Below are 27,331 nucleotides of genomic sequence, written 5' to 3' on the forward strand. Positions count from 1 at the left end.
GTCTAAAGATTTCAGACCCATTTAGCCACTTTATTACATCTAAAGCTCTTACTCTTAGAATGTTACCCTCTTAGAAGGCGCTATTACCTACATATAATGTATGTTATCTAAATTTGAGCGAATAATGATTGCTGTGGAAGTCAGTGCTGACTAGCCACTTGCAAGTGGGTTCTGTGTGCAAGTAGCTTTATACTGAATAAGTAACAACTCTCACACACAACTGTAATGTTGCAAGCAGTGTAATTGGTTGATAAGTATGGCTCTTTATTACTCAAGCTCTATAAGCGTCAAAAGACAGAGAACATGTCATTACAATTCAATGCAATCAAATGTGATGCTGAAATGAGTTTACAGATAATCAGTACTGTAATGTTATGCTGTTTAATGGTTGATTGTTATCAGACCTGCCAACCCAAGAGTGGGGCAATGCGTGAGATTTGGTTTTGCGGCAATTGATGTATCAATGATAGTATATGTAAAATTGTGAGAATTGGGGCAAAAATCTCACGCATTTTCATTTTTTCTTTGAGGTGATTGCGTGAGTCTCACGCCCAATGCGTGAGAGTTGGCAGGTATGATCAGACCTGCCAACCCAAGAGTGGGGCAATGCGTGAGATTTGGTTGTGGGGCAATTGATGTATCAATGATAGTGTATATAAAATTGTGGAAATTGGGGCAAAAATCTCACGCATTTCCATTTTTTTCTTTGGGGTGATTGCGTGAGTCTCACGCCCAATGCGTGAGAGTTGGCAGGTATGGGTATGATTGTTATTGATAGTTGTGTAAGAGAATTAACTTGTTAGTCGCTGTTTATTGAATAAGTAACTCAAGATGGTAGAGTGGAGCCGTCACCATGGCTCTCTACAACACAAAAGTAAAGAATACTAAATAGAGTGTGAGCAATAAGACAAAATGTACAACAGAACTACCAAGAAACATGAAGTATGTGAACAAATGAAAACATTATAATATGTTGTCTATTGGGTTGTGGGGACGGGTAGGGTATCAGTAAGTATGAGTAATATCACATCTTCTCTATCCTAGTTATAGACAAGAATTGTTAGGTCTAGAAGATGGATGGATAGATACCCGACCATAACTAGAAGATGTCGGCCGAACCAGGCGTACTGGGGGTTGATATATCTCCTGTAGAATGTGATACAATCATGCTTGGTGGGGTCGTAGGGTTTGAGGTTTGTGATACGATTGTGCTTGATGGATTTGTAGGGTTAGCAGTGATGTTGGGGGTTGTCTCTGAAGGATGGGTTGACTGGTGTGGGACTCACAGCCTTATGAGGTGTAGGTGGATGTGATGCGGATTCATCTGAGCGTTTTCCATCATGGTTTGGTATTGTGGTTACATTAGAGGTTGGTCTTGAGGGAACTTTGCGTAGTTGCTCTCGAGTTCTTCGCAGTGCATTTTCATTACTGGCTCAAATAATATAGGAGCTATCTGTAGGCCCCTGGCCTATTACTTTAGATAGGTCTCCATAACCCTTATCAGTTTCAACTCTGACCATATCTCCAAATTGTAGATTGCTTAGAGATTGGTAGAGGTGGCCTCGCCCTTCTGCTGAGCTTCCTTTGAGTTGGAGAGCCAAATTCACCTTTTGGGGTTCTTTAGATTGAAAAGTGTTAAGTATACACCTCTCCCTTCCTGAAAGGTTTTCTCCATTAGCCTTTCAACCGTCTGTACCGCTCTTTCTGCGAGACCATTAGCCTGACTATACCTTGGTGCACTTGTAATATGGTCTACATCCCAGTCCCTCATGAGTTGTTTGAACTCATTTGATGAGTACTGTGGACCATTGACAGATATCAGCTGCAAAGGAGAGCCAAACCGAGCAAAATAGGCTTTCAGCTTTGGGCACTCAAAGAGATCTGTAGCCGCTATTGCAAATGGTTGACTGGGGATAGAGTAATTGTTTACATGTGTCTTCTGGTGGTCATTCCTGACCCTCTGACATGGTTCACTTCTCAGAATGTATGTCTCTATCTCCTCTGACATATTCGGCCAGTACATAATTTCACAAGCTCTCCTTCTAGTTGACTCTATCTCCTGGTGTCCTTGATGAAAAATTCACAGGTAACTGTCATGTAAAGCTTCTGGTACAATAATGCAAGTTCCACGATAGAGGACACCTGCATCATGTCTAATCTCATCACGAATGGCAATGTATGGGCGTAACTGGGGTTCAAGGTTTGAATCAAACTTTGGCCAGCCAGTATTGCACAAGTCTATTAGTCTTCTGGTGATAGCATCAGAGGCAGACATACCTTGTAGCTCAGAGCATCTAGAATCTGTTATTGACTCAGATGAGACCATTGACCTATTAACTATACTAGACTGGGAAATCTAATGCATCACAGCTCAGCATTGTGTCCTACGTAAATAGTCATATTATTTGCGACGCGACGTCATTGCTTTGTTCACTTAACCTAGTCCAGGCCATAATTTTAAGTAGGAAGCCATGGAGAGTGGAGCGACTACCAGCACTGGAAAAAATTCAAAGGTAAATTTTGCTCCAATTGTTTTCAAGTGTGGTTGTGAGAGGTATCTAGATATATAGAGCAAGGAATCTTGTGGATCTTTTTGAGATATGCATTCAATTAATGGTTTTTCCGAAGTGTTTTTCTAAAGTTCATTACTGGCACTACAATTTGAACATTTGTTTTGCACAAAGAGATGCCAAGCGCATTTAGACGAAGTGTTGCCCATTTCATGAAGTTTTTCATCACCATGGCAGGTGGACATAGGCTAGTAAATGAGTATGGTGATGGCTGTGCTATATTTAAGGGTGTAGCTAAAACCAACCAGAAAGATTTTTACTTTATGATGGTCTCATAAGAATGCAATTATTTACTGATTATTTTGCAGGGCAAGATGAGTAGAATGCTGTTGCATGAAGTTTTTGCTGTGAATTTGGGTGTTCTAATACTCCAGAAAATGACAGTAAACTCAGTTATCGCACCTTTCCATCAAAAGAAAAACACCTAGATAGACGTAACAAGTGGATGTACGCTGTGAAACGTGAAGAATGTTGTTTTGCTGTCAGGAGTTTTCAGTTCTCTCCCCTCCCACCTCTTCTTGGCTTTATTGTAGTGGTAGCTTGAGACAGTCATTTCATATGGATATTTCTCTCATGTTTTTAATCATGTACAGTTTAGATATGCCTTGAGCAGATAGTAATGGCTTAAAGTTCTGCAATTTTGGTTATTCTCTCAGCTTCTGTCAGTTGTCATCATTATAGGCTTCTCTTAGGCCTTCTGTCGGAGCTTGACATTGATTTACCACTAGGCTTTGTTAGCCTTCTTTGTTTTTTGTCATACCAATAGTAAACTCGTTCCGGGTTTATACGTTTTCTGGGAAAAGTATTTTTTAAATTTGGTTTTACGACAGGCCTTCATCAGCTGAGGCAAACCAAGGTCACTTTTTAGCAGTAATGATTGAAAAGTATCCAACAATTGCTTTGTAATCTTTAATATCTGGATGGTCTGTAATATCTGGGTGGTAAGATGTCGTGTTTGTTTTGTCTACCAAAATAAATGCGTTTATCACACAGTTTTATCACCAGTAACAAACTGCCCTCTTGTCCAAAATTGTGCCCATCATTGGGTGTCATGGCCAAGACTTCTTGTCAATAGTCTGTCAGAACAAAAATTCATTGGTTTCTTTTGAGGTCTCGTGCTAGATCAAATACAGACTTGCCAAGTCTCCCGGCCTTCAATTATTCGCACCTTTCAGTTCTTGGAGCTTCTTAATACATTTGGGCATCTATTAAAGTGTATTTTGGATCTATTTTACAACAAAACTCTAGTTTAACATGCATTCTTCTTTGCTGGCTTTTACACAAAAGCATGTTCAAGAGGTGCTTTCTTTTGTTGGGGTGCAATATTTCTCCCTAAACGTTTTAGTAGCTCTAAGAAAGGTTAAGTGAAATGCAAACAAGAGAACAATGTTCTACTGAATTGAGCAACACTATATGGAAAAGGGATAAAACAGTAAAGTAAATGTGATACCAAGTATATGGCATCGTACTTGTTGCAATTAACTACCGGCATACAAGGATATGGCATCGTACTTGTTGCAGTTAACTACCGGCATACAAGGGACATGACATCATACTTGTTGCAGTTAACTACCGGCATACAAGGGATATGGCGTTGTACTTGTTGCAGTTAACAACCGGCATACAAGGGATATGGCATCGTACTTGTTGCAGTTAACAACCGGCATACAAGGGATATGGCATCGTACTTGTTGCAGTTAACTACCGGCATACAAGGGATATGGCATCGTACTTGTTGCAGTTAACTACCGGCATACAGGGGATATGGCATCGTACTTGTTGCAGTTAACTACCGGCATACAAGGGATATGGCATCGTACTTGTTGCAGTTAACTACCGGCATACAAGGGATATGGCATCGTACTTGTTGCAGTTAACTACCGGCATACAAGGGATATGGCATCGTACTTGTTGCAGTTAACAACCGGCATACAAGGGATATGGAATCGTACTTGTTGCAGTTAACTACCGGCATACAAGGGATATGGCATCGTACTTGTTGCAATCAACTACCGGCATACAAGGGACATGGCATCGTACTTGTTGCAGTTAACAACCGGCATACAAGGTATATGGCATCATACTTGTTGCAGTTAACTACCGGCATACAAGGGATATGGCATCGTACTTGTTGCAATCAACTACCGGCATACAAGGGACATGGCATCGTACTTGTTGCAGTTAACAACCGGCATACAAGGGATATGCCATCGTACTTGTTGCAGTTAACTACCGGCATACAAGGGACATGGCATCGTACTTGTTGCAGTTAACAACCGGCATACAAGGGATATGGCATCGTACTTGTTGCAGTTAACTACCGGCATACAAGGGACATGGCATCGTACTTGTTGCAGTTAACTACCAGCATACAAGGGATATGGCATCGTACTTGTTGCAGTTAACAACCGGCATACAAGGGATATGGCATCGTACTTGTTGCAGTTAACAACCGGCATACAAGGGATATGGCATCGTACTTGTTGCAGTTAACAACCGGCATACAAGGGATATGGCATCATACTTGTTGCAGTTAACTACCGGCATACAAGGGACATGGCATCGTACTTGTTGCAGTTAACTACCGGCATACAAGGGATATGGCATCGTACTTGTTGCAGTTAACAACCGGCATACAAGGGACATGGCATCGTACTTGTTGCAGTTAACTACTGGCATACAAGGGATATGGCATCGTACTTGTTGCAGTTAACTACCGGCATACAAGGGACATGACATCATACTTGTTGCAGTTAACTACCGGCATACAAGGGATATGGCGTTGTACTTGTTGCAGTTAACAACCGGCATACAAGGGATATGGCATCATACTTGTTGCAGTTAACTACCGGCATACAAGGGACATGGCATCGTACTTGTTGCAGTTAACTACCGGCATACAAGGGATATGGCATCGTACTTGTTGCAGTTAACTACCAGCATACAAGGGATATGGCATCGTACTTGTTGCAGTTAACTACCTGCATACAAGGGATATGGCATCGTACTTGTTGCAGTTAACTACCGGCATACAAGGGATATGGCATCGTACTTGTTGCAGTTAACTATCGGCATACAAGGGACATGGCATTGTACTTGTTGCAGTTAACTACCGGCATACAAGGGATATGGCATCGTACTTGTTGCAGTTAACTACCGGCATACAAGGGATATGGCATCGTACTTGTTGCAGTTAACTACCGGCATACAAGGGATATGCCATCGTACTTGTTGCAGTTAACTACCGGCATACAAGGGACATGGCATCGTACTTGTTGCAGTTAACTACCAGCATACAAGGGACATGGCATCGTACTTGTTGCAGTTAACTACCGGCATACAAGGGACATGGCATCGTACTTGTTGCAGTTAACTACCTGCATACAAGGGACATGGCATCGTACTTGTTGCAGTTAACTACCAGCATACAAGGGACATGGCATCGTACTTGTTGCAGTTAACTACCTGCATACAAGGGACATGGCATCGTACTTGTTGCAGTTAACTACCAGCATACAAGGGACATGGCATCGTACTTGTTGCAGTTAACTACCAGCATACAAGGGATATGGCATCGTACTTGTTGCAGTTAACTACCGGCATACAAGGGACATGGCATCGTACTTGTTGCAGTTAACTACCGGCATACAAGGGATATGGCATCGTACTTGTTGCAGTTAACTACCGGCATACAAGGGATATGGCATCGTACTTGTTGCAGTTAACTACCGGCATACAAGGTATATGGCGTTGTACTTGTTGCAGTTAACAACCGGCATACAAGGGATATGGCATCATACTTGTTGCAGTTAACTACCGGCATACAAGGGACATGGCATCGTACTTGTTGCAGTTAACTACCGGCATACAAGGGATATGGCATCGTACTTGTTGCAGTTAACAACCGGCATACAAGGGACATGGCATCGTACTTGTTGCAGTTAACTACCGGCATACAAGGGATATGGCATCGTACTTGTTGCAGTTAACTACCGGCATACAAGGGATATGGCATCGTACTTGTTGCAGTTAACTACCGGCATACAAGGGATATGCCATCGTACTTGTTGCAGTTAACTACCGGCATACAAGGGACATGGCATCGTACTTGTTGCAGTTAACTACCAGCATACAAGGGACATGGCATCGTACTTGTTGCAGTTAACTACCGGCATACAAGGGACATGGCATCGTACTTGTTGCAGTTAACTACCGGCATACAAGGGACATGGCATCGTACTTGTTGCAGTTAACAACCGGCATACAAGGGATATGGCATCGTACTTGTTGCAGTTAACTACCGGCATACAAGGGATATGGCATCGTACTTGTTGCAGTTAACTACCGGCATACAAGGGATATGGCATCGTACTTGTTGCAGTTAACTACCAGCATACAAGGGATATGGCATCGTACTTGTTGCAGTTAACTACCGGCATACAAGGGACATGGCATCGTACTTGTTGCAGTTAACTACCGGCATACAAGGGATATGGCATCGTACTTGTTGCAGTTAACTACCGGCATACAAGGGACATGGCATCGTACTTGTTGCAGTTAACAACCGGCATACAAGGGATATGGCATCGTACTTGTTGCAGTTAACTACCGGCATACAAGGGATATGGCATCGTACTTGTTGCAGTTAACTACCGGCATACAAGGGATATGGCATCGTACTTGCTGCAGTTAACAACCGGCATACAAGGGACATGGCATCATACTTGTTGCAGTTAACTACCGGCATACAAGGGATATGGCATCGTACTTGTTGCAGTTAACTACCGGCATACAAGGGATATGGCATCGTACTTGTTGCAGTTAACTACCAGCATACAAGGGATATGGCATCGTACTTGTTGCAGTTAACTACCGGCATACAAGGGATATGCCATCGTACTTGTTGCAGTTAACTACCGGCATACAAGGGACATGGCATCGTACTTGTTGCAGTTAACTACCGGCATACAAGGGATATGGCATCGTACTTGTTGCAGTTAACAACCGGCATACAAGGGACATGGCATCGTACTTGTTGCAGTTAACTACTGGCATACAAGGGACATGGCGTTGTACTTGTTGCAGTTAACTACCGGCATACAAGGGACATGGCGTTGTACTTGTTGCAGTTAACTACCGGCATACAAGGGATATGGCGTTGTACTTGTTGCAGTTAACAACCGGCATACAAGGGACATGGCATCGTACTTGCTGCAGTTAACTACCTGCATACTAGGGATATGGCATCGTACTTGTTGCAGTTAACTACCAGCATACAAGGGATATGGCATCGTACTTGTTGCAGTTAACTACCGGCATACAAGGGATATGGCGTTGTACTTGTTGCAGTTAACAACCGGCATACAAGGGATATGGCATCATACTTGTTGCAGTTAACTACCGGCATACAAGGGACATGGCATCGTACTTGTTGCAGTTAACTACCGGCATACAAGGGATATGGCATCGTACTTGTTGCAGTTAACAACCGGCATACAAGGGACATGGCATCGTACTTGTTGCAGTTAACTACTGGCATACAAGGTATATGGCATCGTACTTGTTGCAGTTAACTACCGGCATACAAGGGACATGGCGTTGTACTTGTTGCAGTTAACTACCGGCATACAAGGGATATGGCGTTGTACTTGTTGCAGTTAACTACCGGCATACAAGGGACATGGCGTCGTACTTGTTGCAGTTAACTACCTGCATACAAGGGACATGGCATCGTACTTGTTGCAGTTAACTACCGGCATACAAGGGATATGGCGTCGTACTTGTTGCAGTTAACAACCGGCATACAAGGGACATGGCATCGTACTTGTTGCAGTTAACTACCGGCATACAAGGGACATGGCGTTGTACTTGTTGCAGTTAACTACCGGCATACAAGGGACATGGCGTTGTACTTGTTGCAGTTAACAACCGGCATACAAGGGATATGGCATCATACTTGTTGCAGTTAACTACCGGCATACAAGGGACATGGCATCGTACTTGTTGCAGTTAACTACCGGCATACAAGGGATATGGCATCGTACTTGTTGCAGTTAACAACCGGCATACAAGGGACATGGCATCGTACTTGTTGCAGTTAACTACTGGCATACAAGGTATATGGCATCGTACTTGTTGCAGTTAACTACCGGCATACAAGGGATATGGCGTTGTACTTGTTGCAGTTAACAACCGGCATACAAGGGATATGGCATCATACTTGTTGCAGTTAACTACCGGCATACAAGGGACATGGCATCGTACTTGTTGCAGTTAACTACCGGCATACAAGGGATATGGCATCGTACTTGTTGCAGTTAACAACCGGCATACAAGGGACATGGCATCGTACTTGTTGCAGTTAACTACTGGCATACAAGGTATATGGCATCGTACTTGTTGCAGTTAACTACCGGCATACAAGGGACATGGCATCGTACTTGTTGCAGTTAACAACCGGCATACAAGGGATATGGCATCATACTTGTTGCAGTTAACTACCGGCATACAAGGGACATGGCATCGTACTTGTTGCAGTTAACTACCGGCATACAGGGGATATGGCATCGTACTTGTTGCAGTTAACTACCGGCATACAAGGGACATGGCATCGTACTTGTTGCAGTTAACTGCCGGCATACAAGGGACATGGCATCGTACTTGTTGCAGTTAACTACTGGCATACAAGGTATATGGCATCGTACTTGTTGCAGTTAACTACCGGCATACAAGGGACATGGCATCGTACTTGTTGCAGTTAACTACTGGCATACAAGGTATATGGCATCGTACTTGTTGCAGTTAACTACCGGCATACAAGGGACATGGCATCGTACTTGTTGCAGTTAACTACCGGCATACAAGGGATATGGCGTTGTACTTGTTGCAGTTAACAACCGGCATACAAGGGATATGGCATCATACTTGTTGCAGTTAACTACCGGCATACAAGGGACATGGCATCGTACTTGTTGCAGTTAACTACCGGCATACAGGGGATATGGCATCGTACTTGTTGCAGTTAACTACCGGCATACAAGGGATATGCCATCGTACTTGTTGCAGTTAACAACCGGCATACAAGGGATATGGCATCGTACTTGTTGCAGTTAACAACCGGCATACAAGGGACATGGCATCGTACTTGTTGCAGTTAACAACCGGCATACAAGGGATATGGCATCGTACTTGTTGCAGTTAACTACCGGCATACAAGGGACATGGCATCGTACTTGTTGCAGTTAACTACCGGCATACAAGGGACATGGCATCGTACTTGTTGCAGTTAACTACCGGCATACAAGGGACATGGCATCGTACTTGTTGCAGTTAACTACCGGCATACAAGGGACATGACATCGTACTTGTTGCAGTTAACTACCGGCATACAAGGTATATGGCATCGTACTTGTTGCAGTTAACTACCGGCATACAAGGGATATGGCATCGTACTTGTTGCAGTTAACTACCGGCATACAAGGCATATGGCATTGTACTTGTTGCAGTTAACTACCGGCATACAAGGGATATGGCATCGTACTTGTTGCAGTTAACAACCGGCATACAAGGGATATGGCATCATACTTGTTGCAGTTAACTACCGGCATACAAGGGACATGGCATCGTACTTGTTGCAGTTAACTACCGGCATACAAGGGATATGGCATCGTACTTGTTGCAGTTAACAACCGGCATACAAGGGACATGGCATCGTACTTGTTGCAGTTAACTACTGGCATACAAGTGACGTGGCATCGTACTTGTTGCAGTTAACTACCGGCATACAAGGGACATGGCATCGTACTTGTTGCAGTTAACTACCAGCATACAAGGGACATGGCATCGTACTTGTTGCAGTTAACTGCCGGCATACAAGGGACATGGCATCGTACTTGTTGCAGTTAACTACCGGCATACAAAGAACATGACATCGTACTTGTTGCAGTTAACAACCGGCATACAAGGGATATGGCATCATACTTGTCAGTTAACTACCGGCATACAAGGGACATGGCATCGTACTTGTTGCAGTTAACTACCGGCATACAAGGGATATGGCATCGTACTTGTTGCAGTTAACTACCGGCATACAAGGGATATGGCATCGTACTTGTTGCAGTTAACTACCGGCATACAAGGGATATGGCATCGTACTTGTTGCAGTTAACTACCGGCATACAAGGGACATGGCATCGTACTTGTTGCAGTTAACTACCGGCATACAAGGGACATGGCATCGTACTTGCTGCAGTTAACTACCAGCATACAAGGGACATGGCATCGTACTTGTTGCAGTTAACTACCGGCATACAAGGGACATGGCATCGTACTTGTTGCAGTTAACTACCGGCATACAAAGAACATGGCATCATACTTGTTGCAGTTAACAACCGGCATACAAGGTATATGGCATCGTACTTGTTGCAGTTAACTACCGGCATACAAGGGACATGGCATCGTACTTGTTGCAGTTAACTACCGGCATACAAGGGATATGGCATCGTACTTGTTGCAGTTAACTACCGGCATACAAGGGACATGGCATCGTACTTGTTGCAGTTAACTACCGGCATACAAGGGATATGGCATCGTACTTGTTGCAGTTAACTACCGGCATACAAGGGACATGGCATCGTACTTGTTGCAGTTAACTACCGGCATACAAGGGACATGGCATCGTACTTGCTGCAGTTAACTACCAGCATACAAGGGACATGGCATCGTACTTGTTGCAGTTAACTACCGGCATACAAGGGACATGACATCGTACTTGTTGCAGTTAACAACCGGCATACAAGGGATATGGCATCATACTTGTCAGTTAACTACCGGCATACAAGGGACATGGCATCGTACTTGTTGCAGTTAACTACCGGCATACAAGGGACATGGCATCGTACTTGTTGCAGTTAACTACCGGCATACAAGGGACATGGCATCGTACTTGTTGCAGTTAACTACCGGCATACAAGGGACATGGCATCGTACTTGTTGCAGTTAACTACCGGCATACAAGGGACATGGCATCGTACTTGTTGCAGTTAACTACCGGCATACAAGGGACATGGCATCGTACTTGCTGCAGTTAACTACCAGCATACAAGGGACATGGCATCGTACTTGTTGCAGTTAACTACCGGCATACAAGGGACATGGCATCGTACTTGCTGCAGTTAACTACCAGCATACAAGGGACATGGCATCGTACTTGTTGCAGTTAACTACCGGCATACAAGGGATATGGCATCGTACTTGTTGCAGTTAACTACTGGCATACAAGGGACATGACATCGTACTTGTTGCAGTTAACTACCGGCATACAAGGGACATGGCATCGTACTTGTTGCAGTTAACTACCGGCATACAAGGGACATGGCATCGTACTTGCTGCAGTTAACTACCAGCATACAAAGGACATGGCATCGTACTTGTTGCAGTTAACTACCGGCATACAAGGGACATGGCATCGTACTTGTTGCAGTTAACTACCGGCATACAAGGGACATGGCATCGTACTTGTTGCAGTTAACTACTGGCATACAAGGGACATGACATCGTACTTGTTGCAGTTAACTACCGGCATACCAGGGACATGGCATCGTACTTGTTGCAGTTAACTACCGGCATACAAGGGACATGACATCGTACTTGCTGCAGTTAACTACCAGCATACAAGGGATATGGCATCGTACTTGCTGCAGTTAACTACCAGCATACAAGGGACATGGCATCGTACTTGTTGCAGTTAACTACCGGCATACAAGGGATATGGCATCGTACTTGTTGCAGTTAACTACCGGCATACAAGGGACATGGCATCGTACTTGTTGCAGTTAACTACCGGCATACAAGGGACATGGCATCGTACTTGTTGCAGTTAACTACCGGCATACAAAGAACATGACATCGTACTTGTTGCAGTTAACAACCGGCATACAAGGGACATGGCATCGTACTTGTTGCAGTTAACTACCGGCATACAAGGGACATGGCATCGTACTTGCTGCAGTTAACTACCAGCATACAAGGGACATGGCATCGTACTTGTTGCAGTTAACTACCGGCATACAAGGGATATGGCATCGTACTTGCTGCAGTTAACTACCAGCATACAAGGGACATGGCATCGTACTTGTTGCAGTTAACTACCGGCATACAAGGGACATGGCATCGTACTTGCTGCAGTTAACTACCAGCATACAAGGGACATGGCATCGTACTTGTTGCAGTTAACTACCGGCATACAAGGGATATGGCATCGTACTTGTTGCAGTTAACTACCGGCATACAAGGGACATGGCATCGTACTTGCTGCAGTTAACTACCAGCATACAAGGGACATGGCATCGTACTTGTTGCAGTTAACTACCGGCATACAAGGGACATGGCATCGTACTTGTTGCAGTTAACTACCGGCATACAAGGGACATGGCATCGTACTTGTTGCAGTTAACTACCGGCATACAAGGGATATGGCATCGTACTTGTTGCAGTTAACTACCGGCATACAAGGTATATGGCATCGTACTTGTTGCAGTTAACTACCGGCATACAAGGTATATGGCATCGTACTTGTTGCAGTTAACTACCGGCATACAAGGGATATGGCATCGTACTTGTTGCAGTTAACTACCAGCATACAAGGGATATGGCATCGTACTTGTTGCAGTTAACTACCGGCATACAAGGGACATGGCATCGTACTTGCTGCAGTTAACTACCGGCATACAAGGGATATGGCATCGTACTTGTTGCAGTTAACTACCGGCATACAAGGGACATGGCATCGTACTTGTTGCAGTTAACTACCGGCATACAAGGGATATGGCATCGTACTTGTTGCAGTTAACAACCGGCATACAAGGGATATGGCATCGTACTTGTTGCAGTTAACTACCTGCATACAAGGTATATGGCATCGTACTTGTTGCAGTTAACTACCAGCAATGAACATAACCAAAGAGGGTACAAAATGTGGTGCACAATAAGGCATCATTGCCTGAGCTATTGCCATATCAATTTAGTACATACATGTAGATGATATGTTCAGGTTACTAAAAGAAATCATGCAAATCTAAATATTGTTTAAAGCTCTCTTTTAGCGAGTCTGTTTAGTTCATGTTAGGGAATTATTCTTTAGAATGCTTATATTGTGTCATTTTGCAAGTAGTTGAAACTGACCGATTATTGTGATTCATAGAGCTGTGCTAATTTTGAGAAAAATTAGCCTACAATTTGGTTTGTATTCATCATCACTTAGTTCAACTGCCTTACACGCAAGTACATGTTTGTATGTTTTGGTTTCAATAAGCCGCTGAGATAAGCTTCATGGTTTTAAATCATTCCGTAGCACAGCTTATGCATATCTTTTAGATGACGGAGATCAAAGTGGTTCCATTGGGTGCTGGGCAGGATGTTGGGAGGAGTTGTATCATCGTAACTATAGGAGGGAAGAACATTATGCTCGACTGTGGAATGCACATGGGGTTCAATGATGAGAGGCGGTTTCCTGATTTCAACTATATTGACGAAGGAAAACCACTTACAGATTTTCTTGATTGTGTCATCATAAGCCACTTCCATCTGGATCACTGCGGTGCTCTGCCGTACATGACAGGTGATAACAGGTGCTTCTTTTGCCATATGTATCTGATGATATACCAGACCTGTGTAGCGGTTGAACTATTTAACCTGTAACTGGTGCTCGACTTACCTAATGAAACTAGTGAGCTATATATATCCTTTTGGTTGGAGAGTTACCTCACTGGGGAGTTATTTACTTTGTGGGAGAGGTAACTTATTTCTTTTATATACCAGGTGGATCATTTACTGTAGACAGGAGAGTTGTTAAGCCATAAGTTACAGGTGACTTACCATTCCCAGCATGGCAGGTGGATTGCTTTATCTTACAGTAGACCAAATGATTTGCTGATCAAACATCTCCAATGTGAGAGGTGACCTTGTTTACCTCGTCAAGGTGACTAGCCATGACACTCATTTTACACTAAGTGATTCATGTGACCTTGTTTTATTTATCACCCACCTGGTAGAGCACCACAAAGTAGTGTACTCAAATTATTTGGTTTTCTGCTATCTTCTTGGTCTGGGAGCATACAGTTTTAATAGATGTAAATCTGTGCGTATGTGAGAGTGTGCGGGCTTATGTAAGTGTTTATATGTAAGTGTTTGTATGTAAGTGTTTGCTTATATGTGAGTGTTTGTATGTAAGTGTTTGTATGTGTAGAATTGTTTGTATGTATGTGTCTGTATGTATGCGTTTGTATGTATGTGTTTGTATGTATGTGCTTGTATGTACATGTTCATGGGTAAGTGTTTGTATCTACTTGTAAGTGTTAAGGAGAGCTCTTATAGTACAATAGCCACACTGCCACAATTAGCATATGCATCTCCCATTTACGCCGTTCATTTAGAGATGGTTGGTTATGATGGACCAATTTACATGACCCACCCTACCAAAGCCATCGCACCCATATTGCTCGAAGACTTTCGAAAGATCACATCGGCCAGGGAGGCAGATGGAAGCAAGTTTTTTACATCCGATCACATAAAAACTTGCATGAAGAAAAGTATTGCTGTTAATTTACATCAAAGAGTGCAGGTTTGTACTTTCTTTCTGGCACCATCATTTATACTTGCTTTGATTTCTACAATTTTTGCCTGGCAACTTTTTATCTTTTTGTATGCCATTGGAAAGCTTCTCATATGTACTTGTATGTTTGTCCTCGAATATTTTGTATTCGTTTAGCCAGTCCTACACATTCTAAGCACGGCTGCAGTCCGCTTCTCGTTTGTTTCGCAATTGGTTATAATATTGCCCATAATATTCATTTCTCTAAGGATTGAATATTTAAAGTTGTAAACCACGCATCGCCATAGGTAATTGATTCATTTATTTGATTTAAAGTGTATAAGTATTATAAGTATACACCTACTATAAGTACACACCTACTATAAGTATACACCTACTATAAGTACACACCTACTATAAGTATACACCTACTATAAGTACACACCTACTATAAGTACACACCTACTATAAGTATACTCCTACTATATACGTATACTCCTACTATAAATATACTCCTACTATATAAGTATACTCCTACTATAAGTATACACCTACCATATAAGTATACACCTACTATAAGTATACACCTACTATAAGTACACACCTACTATAAGTATACCCCTACTATAAGTATACACCTAGCATAAGTACAAACTCGCAAACATTTCTGGCGAACATTGAAGCTAGTAGCCTCCACCTTGCAGGTTGATGACGAACTGGAAATAAAGGCATACTACGCTGGTCATGTGCTGGGAGCCGCCATGTTTCATATTCGAGTTGGTTCGCAGTCCGTTGTGTATACAGGAGACTACAACATGACTCCAGACAGGCATCTCGGGGCAGCCTGGATAGACAAATGTCGCCCCGATCTCCTCATCACGGAGAGCACGTATGCCACAACTATCCGGGATTCTAAGCGCTGCCGGGAACGAGATTTCCTCAAAAAGGTTTTAGACTGCGTGGAGAATGGTGGCAAAGTATGTTTGGTTTTGTTCGTAGACATCGATATGGTCTTTATATGCTTACTTACATGTGTACCAATCATGTACAGCTTCGCAGCTTGGTGGTTTACGCAGCTAAAACGAGTGTGTATGTTTTTATGTACATATAACTGTTGCATATATGCACAACTTGAGTCTATATTTACATTCAGTGTATATAGAGCTGGAGTATATATAGTACATATACAGTGTAAATATACTGCTGTATATTTGCAATCGATGTACATGTATATCTATACTCCCAGGCAGTATATATAAATATATATACATGCAGACATATACCCGTATATATACCCGTATATATACCCGTATATATACCCGTATATATACCCGTATATATACCCGTATATATACCCGTATATATACCCGTATATATACCCGTATATATACCCGTATATATACTCGTATATATACCCGTATATATACCCGTATATATACCCGTATATATACCCGTATATATACCCGTATATATACCCGTATATATACCCGTATATATACCCGTATATATACCCGTATATATACCCGTATATATACCCGTATATATACCCGTATATATACCCGTATATATACCCGTATATATACCCGTATATATTTTATATCTACATATATACACTATTTCTCAAAGTTTGTGGCTGTGTTTATTCAGCTATTGCCATTAAAATCTTGGAATAGAGAATCCGTAGCATGGAGGATTTGATCTCGGACCCTTCTGTTCGCCTGTCCATTGTCTTAATAATTCAGCCACATGGGCATGAGGGATTCATTAGACGATATACATGTATGTTGCTATATGGGAGCAAATACGCTACCGCTCTTCATTACAACGCAACGTGATGGCGCAGCGTCATGGAGTGTAGCGTAATTTTATGTGTGCTCAATCGTTAGAGCAAGTAGTTAGCTCTTATTAGTAAGCTTACTCAAATTATCCATTTGCACTTTGCCAGGCTAATAGCAAGTGGCAAGCGACTACATTACCCTCATTGTTTATAAGCTGATTTTTAATACAGCTAGCATCTAGCTAGCAATGGCAAATGTTGTTATATGTTAAATACAAATAAATTTTCTGTCCAAAGACTCTTTTATTACCCAGGCAACGCCGGGTAGTACACCTAGTATGTGTGTATATATACACATGTATATATACACATGTATATATGTATATAAATATATATATATAAATATATATAAATATATATATATATAAATATATATATATATAAATATATATATATATAAATATATACATATATAAATATATATATAAATATATATATAAATATATATATATATATATATATATATATATATATATATATATATATATATATATATATAAATATATATATAAATATATATATATATATATATATATATATATATATATGACTATAATATAAAATCTATCACACTAGAGACGATCCTAGATGCAGACTGTGCAAAGATGCGTCTGAGACCATCCAACACATCATCAGTGGATGCAAGCAGCTAGCAGGAAATGCATACACTGAGCGGCATAATCATGTCGCAGGTGTTGTGTATAGAAGTCTATGTGATGAATATGGCCTTAATAAACCACAACACTGGCGGGAAGCTCCTGGTAAGGTCAATGAAAATGACCGCGTTAAGATTCTCTGGGACTTCTACATCCGGACTGACAAGCATGTCCTAGCAAACCAACCAGATATAGTGGTGGTGGACAAGGAGAACAAGAGAGCTACTATAATAGATATAGCAGTACCCACTGACTACAATATAGCCAGCAAAGAAAAAGAGAAGGTAGAGAAATATCTCCCTCTTGGAGAAGAGATTGAAAATGCTGGGATGTAAGAACAACAGTAATTTCAGTAGTCATTGGGGCACTGGGCGCAATAACACCAGCGCATAAAATGTGGCTTGCCCAGATACCGACAGCGATCAACTCGGTCGAGTTGCAGAAAAGTGTGCTATTGGGAACAGCTTAAGATCTTGAGGCGAGTGCTCAAACTCCCAGGTCTCTGGTAGGACCCGAGTTAGAGCAGAAATTACCACCCATGCGGGTTAACTGGGGTGAGAAAACAATTTTTTTTTATTTGTTAGCTATGCTACTCGGCGTTGCCTGGGTAATAAAAAAGTCTTTGGACAGAAAATTGATTTTTATGTAACATTTAACAACATTTGCCATTATAACTTTCATCCTACATATCATGAGAGAAATGTTTTGTGTATTTGAAATAAATTAAGAGAGAAAATAAAAACAAATGTAAAGGTTTTCAAACTTTGTCAAACAACTGCAACTTTCAAATTTCACACCATAAGAAAAAGGTTTTATGCAGGACAACTAGACTAAAAATAAATAAAACAACTGCAAAGGTTTTCAAACAACTGTAAGTTTAAAATTTAATAACTTTAAAAAAAGTGTTTCGTTGAAATTAATTAGAAGGAAAAATAAAAATTTGAAGGGGTTTAAATGTGAATGTGAACTCATTAGCAAGTAATGACTAGGTATAGTCTAGTTCGCTACGATTACAATAAAAGGTTGTTTGTTATACAATTATATGATCTCAGTTCGTTTCAGTGTTGGCATGCAAAAATTTGTGCCCATTGTTCATCAGTCTGTGATGCTCAAAGTTGTGCTCTCCTTTCTCTAGCTTAAGCAGCGGCTTTCCTCAGCCTGTCTTTCTTAAGTCTTCTCTAGTGATGAATCATTGCAGGTTCTTTTCTTTGGAGGCATTAGACAATGTGTAACATCTGAGAATACATATATTTAACAAATTAATAAAAAAATATGACAGAATATGGTAGTATTTTGTAGTTGAAATATTTATTAGAACTGCCATTAGAATTATTGTCAGCCAAAAATGGTTGAATAAATATTAATAATCGAGATTAGAAACTAACTAATAATAGCAGTAAAAAAAATAAATTTTAGAAAATATTGTTGGAAAATAAATAATGTTTAAACTCCAAACACGATACTTTAAATACTTTAAAATATTTTAAACATACTCAAGTTATGTTTAAAAAAATGCAAGTTGAAATAATAATGATAATAAAACAAATTATATTATAAACTTCAAAAGCTATAAGATGTTTTTAAATGTAATAAGAGAATGTAAATCTATATATATATTTTTCAAAGTATGTCAATGTATGTAAATATAAGACAGCGAAGAATAACTGGTACTTGTAATCTTACACGATAAATCTTACAGATAATCTTACAGATAACCTAACAGATAATCTTACAGATAACCTAACAGATCATCTTACAGATAACCTAACAGATCATCTTACAGATAACCTAACAGATCATCTTACAGATAACCTAACAGATCATCTTACAGATAACCTAACAGATCATCTTACAGATAACCTAACAGATCATCTTACAGATAACCTAACAGATCATCTTACAGATAACCTAACAGATCATCTTACAGATAACCTAACAGATCATCTTACAGTAATCTTACAAATGTTTGTTGTAAAATGTAAAATTAATTACGAACTATTAATTGGTTAGGGTTAGAAGGAAAGGTGTGTAAGTTAATACACAAAGCGAGCACTGATAGGAACTTTTATAAAACTCGTGTTTAACGAAGAGCAATATTCGTCTGTTGAGGATAGGAAATTGCGCTTGTTAATATACTATATCGCTATTAAAATAAATGCTGAATAACAAATTGAAAAATATTCTTACAAAAATGTTTTAATTTGAACTAAAAGAAATAACGTAAAACGATTTTTTAAACAAACAAAATCTTTGTTCATATTTAATGATTTTGGAGCTCAAGGTACCAAATCAGAATCCAAAAAACATAATGTAACTGGGAAAAAGTCTTCTGAGCAGCTGAGATAAATTAGTAAAGAACTGAATGTAAATGTAAAATAAAGAGCAAGTATGTAAACTGCGAAATGTCGATTCAACGTATATATTTTGGTAACTTATATAATCAGTACAAGAATCGCCAACTTTTAAGTTCGAGATAAATTATTAGCTTTAACCCAAAAAAAAAGTCTCAAAATACTTTTGAAAAGGGACATCGTAACTCGTGGACGCAGGACTAAAATAATTAGCACGCGCATGGTGTCTGCGGTATATGAAAATGTATTTGATGACATCCTAGCGCCGTAGTAGATCGTCCTGATAAGAAATCTATCGATGCATTCGTCGTGAGTTAAAATCCATCAGAATGCGGAATGTCAATATCAAGATTTTAATAGCTATAGCCGGAATGCAGACATACGACAGACAACATACGACATACTTTGAGAAAGATATAGATATACATTTTTATATATGTACACATATATATATACCTGTGTATATACAGTATATACATGTGTATATACATGTACAATGTAAATATATACATGTACATTGTATATATACATGTATATATATACATATATACATATATATACAGTAGATGCCCCGACAACATAAATAATTGGTTGCAAGAACGTTTACGCTGTCACTTTATGTTATACGAAACATAAAATACATGTAAAGGGTTCAATTCGTTCATACACACAATAATTATACAGTACATACAATAATTATATACTGTATATACAGTACTAGCTGTGCTTCCCGGCATTGCCCGGGCATTAAAAATTAGCTTATAAACAATGAGAAGTGATGAGATTTGCTTACCACTTGCTGGCAGGCAACTTTCCAGCAAGTGCCAGGCCATTGCTAAGTGGCCTGGCACATTGTCAATTGAAAATTTCAATAACCTAGTTAGTAAGCTTCAAATGCCGGTAGGCAATGACATTGCGTCAGCATTGTTGCCCAGCTAGGCTATTCTAATAATAGCTATAGCCGGAATGCAGACATACAGCCATAAAACATACTTTGAGAAATATATATAGATATACAGTATATACTGTATATACCGTATATACAGTATATACCGTATATACAGTATATACAGTATAGTAGCACAAATCTATTTTGGTAGAATCCGATTTACTTATTCTATGTTTATATATTTATATTCCGAAAAAGTCAAAGGCATTTTACTAAAATAGATACGCGCTACGACTAGCTTCCTGTTTGTGCAGTATTCAGCTTCAATGTTTATATACATGTCTATTATAGATATATGTATGTCTATGATATACATGTCTATTATAGATATATGTGGTTTTTGTCTATATCACTTGCGCAGGTGCTGATACCAGTGTTTGCCCTCGGCAGGGCTCAAGAACTCTGCATACTCCTAGAAACTTTCTGGGAGAGACTCAACCTAAAAGTGCCCATCTACTTTTCTCAAGGACTTGCTGAGAAATCTACTCAATATTACAAGCTTTTCATTTCCTGGACGAATCAGAAAATAAAGAAGACTTTTGTGCACCGTAATATGTTTGAGTTTAAACACATAAAAGCCTTTGAAAAGACATACATGGACAACCCTGGTCCCATGGTTGTGTTCGCTACACCGGGTATGCTGCACGCCGGCCTCTCTCTCCAGATATTTAAGCGCTGGTGCACCAGTGAGAAGAACGTCATAATAATGCCAGGCTACTGCGTGGTCGGGACAGTCGGCCATAAGATCCTCAACGGAGTCAAAAAGATAGAGTTTGACGGACATACAGTTGACGTGAAAATGCAGGTTCAGTACATGTCATTCAGCGCCCACGCTGATGCCAAAGGTAAGTCAGCTCATGCTAGTGATTTCACCTTGTCTTTCTAACTGAATGGTAGAAATATTATTTTCTGTGTACAGCCGTGCATGTGCCCAAAAAGAGTTTTATAAGTTTGTATGGCAAGAAAAGAGTTGGGCTCTTTTTCAAGTAGCTAATCAAGACTGCTCCATAGTAGACTAGCGGCCACTGGGCCTCTGTTTTGCAAACTATAGCCACTGTCTCTATCACTCCTGCCTTACAAACTATAGCAACTGTCTCTATCACTCCTCCCTTACAAACTATAGCAACTGTCTCTATCACTCCTGCCTTACAAACTATAGCAACTGTCTCTATCACTCCTGCCTTACAATCTATAGCTACTGTCTCTATCACTCCTGCCTTGCAAACTATAGCCACTGTCTCTATCACTCCTGCCTTACAAACTATAGCCACTGTCTCTATCACTCCCGCCTTACAAACTATAGCTACTGTCTCTATCACTCCTGCCTTGCAAACTATAGCCACTGTCTCTATCACTCCTGCCTTACAATCTATAGGAACTGTCTCTATCACTCCTGCCTTACAAACTATAGCTACTGTCTCTATCACTCCTGCCTTACAAACTATAGCCACTGTCTCTATCACTCCTGCCTTACAATCTATAGCTACTGTCTCTATCACTCCTGCCTTGCAAACTATAGCCACTGTCTCTATCACTCCTACCTTACAAACTATAGCCACTGTCTCTATCACTCCTCCCTTACAAACTATAGCCACTGTCTCTATCACTCCTACCTTACAAACTATAGCCACTGTCTCTATCACTCCTGCCTTACAAACTATAGCCACTGTCTCTATCACTCCTCCCTTACAAACTATAGCTACTGTCTCTATCACTTCTCCCTTACAAACTATAGCCACTGTCTCTATCACTCCTCCCTTACAAACTATAGCCACTGTCTCTATCACTCCTACCTTACAAACTATAGCCGCTGTCTCTATCACTCCTGCCTTACAAACTATAGCCACTGTCTCTATCACTCCTCCCTTACAAACTATAGCCACTGTCTCTATCACTCCAGCCTTACAAACTATAGCCACTGTCTCTATCACTCCTGCCTTACAAACTATAGCCACTGTCTCTATCACTCCTCCCTTACAAACTATAGCCACTGTCTCTATCACTCCTACCTTACAAACTATAGCCACTGTCTCTATCACTTCTCCCTTACAAACTATAGCCACTGTCTCTATCACTCCTGCCTTACAAACTATAGCCACTGTCTCTATCACTCCTGCCTTACAAACTATAGCCACTGTCTCTATCACTCCTGCCTTACAAACTATAGCCACTGTCTCTATCACTCCTCCCTTACAAACTATAGCCACTGTCTCTATCACTCCTACCTTACAAACTATAGCCACTGTCTCTATCACTCCTACCTTACAAACTATAGCCACTGTCTCTATCACTTCTCCCTTACAAACTATAGCCACTGTCTCTATCACTCCTGCCTTACAAACTATAGCCACTGTCTCTATCACTCCTCCCTTACAAACTATAGCCACTGTCTCTATCACTCCTACCTTACAAACTATAGCCGCTGTCTCTATCACTCCTGCCTTACAAACTATAGCCACTGTCTCTATCACTCCTCCCTTACAAACTATAGCCACTGTCTCTATCACTCCAGCCTTACAAACTATAGCCACTGTCTCTATCACTCCTGCCTTACAAACTATAGCCACTGTCTCTATCACTCCTCCCTTACAAACTATAGCCACTGTCTCTATCACTCCTACCTTACAAACTATAGCCACTGTCTCTATCACTTCTCCCTTACAAACTATAGCTACTGTCTCTATCACTCCTGCCTTACAAACTATAGCCACTGTCTCTATCACTCCTGCCTTACAATCTATAGCTACTGTCTCTATCACTCCTGCCTTGCAAACTATAGCCACTGTCTCTATCACTTCTCCCTTACAAACTATAGCCACTGTCTCTATCACTCCTGCCTTACAAACTATAGCCACTGTCTCTATCACTCCTGCCTTACAAACTATAGCCACTGTCTCTATCACTCCTGCCTTACAAACTATAGCCACTGTCTCTATCACTCCTCCCTTACAAACTATAGCCACTGTCTCTATCACTCCTACCTTACAAACTATAGCCACTGTCTCTATCACTCCTGCCTTACAAACTATAGCTACTGTCTCTATCACTCCTGCCTTACAAACTATAGCTACTGTCTCTATCACTCCTGCCTTACAAACTATAGCCACTGTCTCTATCACTCCTGCCTTACAATCTATAGCTACTGTCTCTATCACTCCTGCCTTGCAAACTATAGCCACTGTCTCTATCACTCCTACCTTACAAACTATAGCCACTGTCTCTATCACTCCTCCCTTACAAACTATAGCCACTGTCTCTATCACTCCTACCTTACAAACTATAGCCACTGTCTCTATCACTTCTGCCTTACAAACTATAGCCACTGTCTCTATCACTCCTCCCTTACAAACTATAGCTACTGTCTCTATCACTTCTCCCTTACAAACTATAGCCACTGTCTCTATCACTCCTCCCTTACAAACTATAGCCACTGTCTCTATCACTCCTGCCTTACAAACTATAGCCGCTGTCTCTATCACTCCTGCCTTGCAAACTATAGCCACTGTCTCTATCACTCCTACCTTATAAACTATAGCCACTGTCTCTATCACCCCTTCCTTACTACCTATTGGAATGCAACAGGAATTATTCAGCTGATACGTCAAGCAGCACCTAAGAATGTTATGCTCGTCCACGGAGAGGAAGGAAAGATGGAGTTCCTAAAAAGCAAAGTGCAGACAGAGTTTGGGATAGACTGTTACATGCCGGCCAATGGAGAGACAGTTACCATACGCACCGACTGCAAGATTCCTGTTGATGTCTCACTTGGTTTACTAAAGAGAGCGTTTGCTGATAGCGGTAAGTCTGTCTGTATATAGACTTGTAGTCCAGCTGGTAAACAGAACCTACGTTACATGCCATGTGTATATGTATGCATATATGGTCTATCTGTATTCCAACTTGCCTCCACCTCATACACATGTATCTTAGAGATTTGTCTCCACCTTATGCGCATTTGTCTGAGATATTGTCTTCCCCTCATACACATGTGTCCAAAGGTGCAAACTCACTAGGCGATATTTAGTGTGACATCGTGCTGCGTGGCGCTAATCTGCGCTAGAACTGGATCAGCGAGCTCATGCAGAGCGATAAAGCTAGACATTCTCTATCACACTTTATCGTTAGTGAGATGCATTTCGATTGGTTGGTTTTTCCTAAAATGCTCATTTATGCCTGGTAATTTTTTCATATCGATATTCATCAATGTACAGCAACAACATTTCGCCATTTTGGTACGATTGAAACATCATCAAAATGAACGCTGATTTGTTCATAGATTTAATAAGAGCACACAGTCTTCTATCACACAACATACAAAAATTACAAAGAAACTCGAATGAAAACAAACATTTAGTAGTCAATCGCTGCGCAGGTTGACCATCTTGCGAATGGTAAATATTTATTATATTAAAAATAAACATCTACTATAAATTAAACTACATGTATATATAAAAATCACAAAATATTACTGTTAAAATATAAAAATTATTTTTCTCTTATGTCTTCTTGTAATGTACAATCCATAAAAGTGAGATCGGCCTAATAACGAAAGCTGAAGTTGATTACGTCGTTGTTTCGAAGGCGCCATATTGACCTAGATTTATTAACAACTCCGAAGAAACTGATAATATGGAATTTTATTGGCAGTTTGTGAGCCCGCATTATTGTTTGCTAGTGAATCGCTCAAGTGTGTTTAGGCACACGCCAGCGATATCTCCCCGCTCCTCATGACGTACACAATAAAATCGCCTGGTGTGTTTGCACCTTGAGAGTCTGTCTCCGCCTCATACACATGCATCTGAATAATTTTCTCCATCTCGTGCACATTTTTGTCTTGAAAATTGTCTCCACATGTGGTATACTCTGGTATCATACTATGATGTTATTATGATAAGCTGTATAGTATGTACTGTAATGTGTGATTTACTCTCATGCTATAACATGTTATGTACTGCAATCTCATGTGTTGCATACTGTGGTAACATTGTAATATAACTCAATGCCATGACATGTGATACGCTGTTATATTTTAACATATGATCTACTTTGATATCATGATTACAAAAGATGTGGTGTATAATATATGTACATACTTACGATATGTTACCTCCACTCAGGTGCGAATGCCGTGCCAGCTCCGAAACGATCAACTGCCATGAATGGAGTACTTGTTATGGATGACTCAGACCTTCGGCTGCTCAGCCCCGATGAGATTCTGCAGGAACTTGACTTGCCGTCACAAACCATTAGATTCACTTCTAATCTTCTTTTGCCTATTTCTTTGCCTGCTGATGAAGTAACAAAGAAAATAATGCAAGCTTTAAAAACTCGTGCCAAGGTCAAGGTGAGTTGATTTACTGGAGCCACATGCTACAGCTCTCCTATGATCACAAGATCACAAAATACCTGCACCAGCCAATGGGCCTCGCTAGCCTTCTCAGTACCATCTGTTACCCGCTTGTAGGACGTGAGTCACAACACTGATGACTCGATTAGTGTCTCTGAGTCGGTGCTCATCAAAGTTGCCGGAGAGGAGGGATCTAACAAGGACATCTTGCTCTCCTGGTCTTATCAAGACGAAGAATTGGGAGGACAACTTCTAAAGTTTTTACAGAATAAAAATAACTTGTTATAGAGAATTCGGTGTGCTATATTATCTCATTTGGATTTCGTTCCTTGTGGCCCTCTTACAGAATTTATTTACTGCTGGAGTTGTTTTTCCTTGTAATTAGCTTTGCGCTGTACATATGTAGATAGACTTGATATACAGCGAATGCTTATCTTTCACATTTCAAACTTGATCTGTCAGTAAAACTACAAATATATTCTGCCCCTAGTCATCCTAGCATGAAGATGATCACATGACTCCATAGTATGGTAAGACAGAGGTGTCACTCACAGGTGTCACTCACAGGTGTCACTCAGAGCTATGGTAACTCTCTAGCACGCGAGATCCTGACTTCTTCCAATTACTCTATTGGTGCTCGTATTCAGCCACAGTTTTTGTTTTTTTCTCTTCCGATTCTGTGAGTAGAATTATTGTATCTGCGTTTATAAGTACACAGCTAAACTTGATCTGAGTACCGGCTGCAAATATATTACACCGATTTTCAGCAGGTGTTGTTTTGTGCAATCAAAAACTTAGCGATGCTCGTTGTAAACCAATAAATAGTGAATGTCTGGTGGCCAGTTGTTAGCAAATACTCAATTTTTGATGACTTGCTATCATATATTATATTGTCGTATTCGACAGTGGGCTGGGTTCAGCGGTATGTCGCATTCAACAGTTTCTTAGATTCAACAATGTGTCGCACTTGACGGTGTGTCTTATTTGTTGGTGTTGTACTCAATTGTGAGTCCTGCTAAACGGTGTGTAACA

The 27,331-nt window shown here is 40.7% G+C and overlaps 1 protein-coding gene across 1 annotated transcript; it reads left to right on the forward strand.

The window, feature by feature from the left end:
• The first annotated feature begins 61 nt into the window (after positions 1-61).
• On the forward strand, positions 62-27,068 carry LOC137387771 (integrator complex subunit 11-like). The gene is made up of 8 exons (XM_068074314.1): positions 62-98; positions 13,944-14,187; positions 15,002-15,189; positions 15,864-16,136; positions 21,314-21,797; positions 24,535-24,750; positions 26,070-26,296; positions 26,417-27,068. Exons 2-8 carry the CDS (start codon positions 13,944-13,946, stop codon positions 26,585-26,587), a joined length of 1,803 nt encoding a protein of 600 aa, XP_067930415.1. The 5' UTR covers positions 62-98; the 3' UTR covers positions 26,588-27,068.
• The last annotated feature ends 263 nt before the right edge of the window (positions 27,069-27,331 follow it).

This window comes from Watersipora subatra, chromosome 1 (genome assembly GCF_963576615.1).
Source record: "Watersipora subatra chromosome 1, tzWatSuba1.1, whole genome shotgun sequence".
In the NCBI taxonomy this organism is placed as follows: domain Eukaryota; kingdom Metazoa; phylum Bryozoa; class Gymnolaemata; order Cheilostomatida; family Watersiporidae; genus Watersipora; species Watersipora subatra.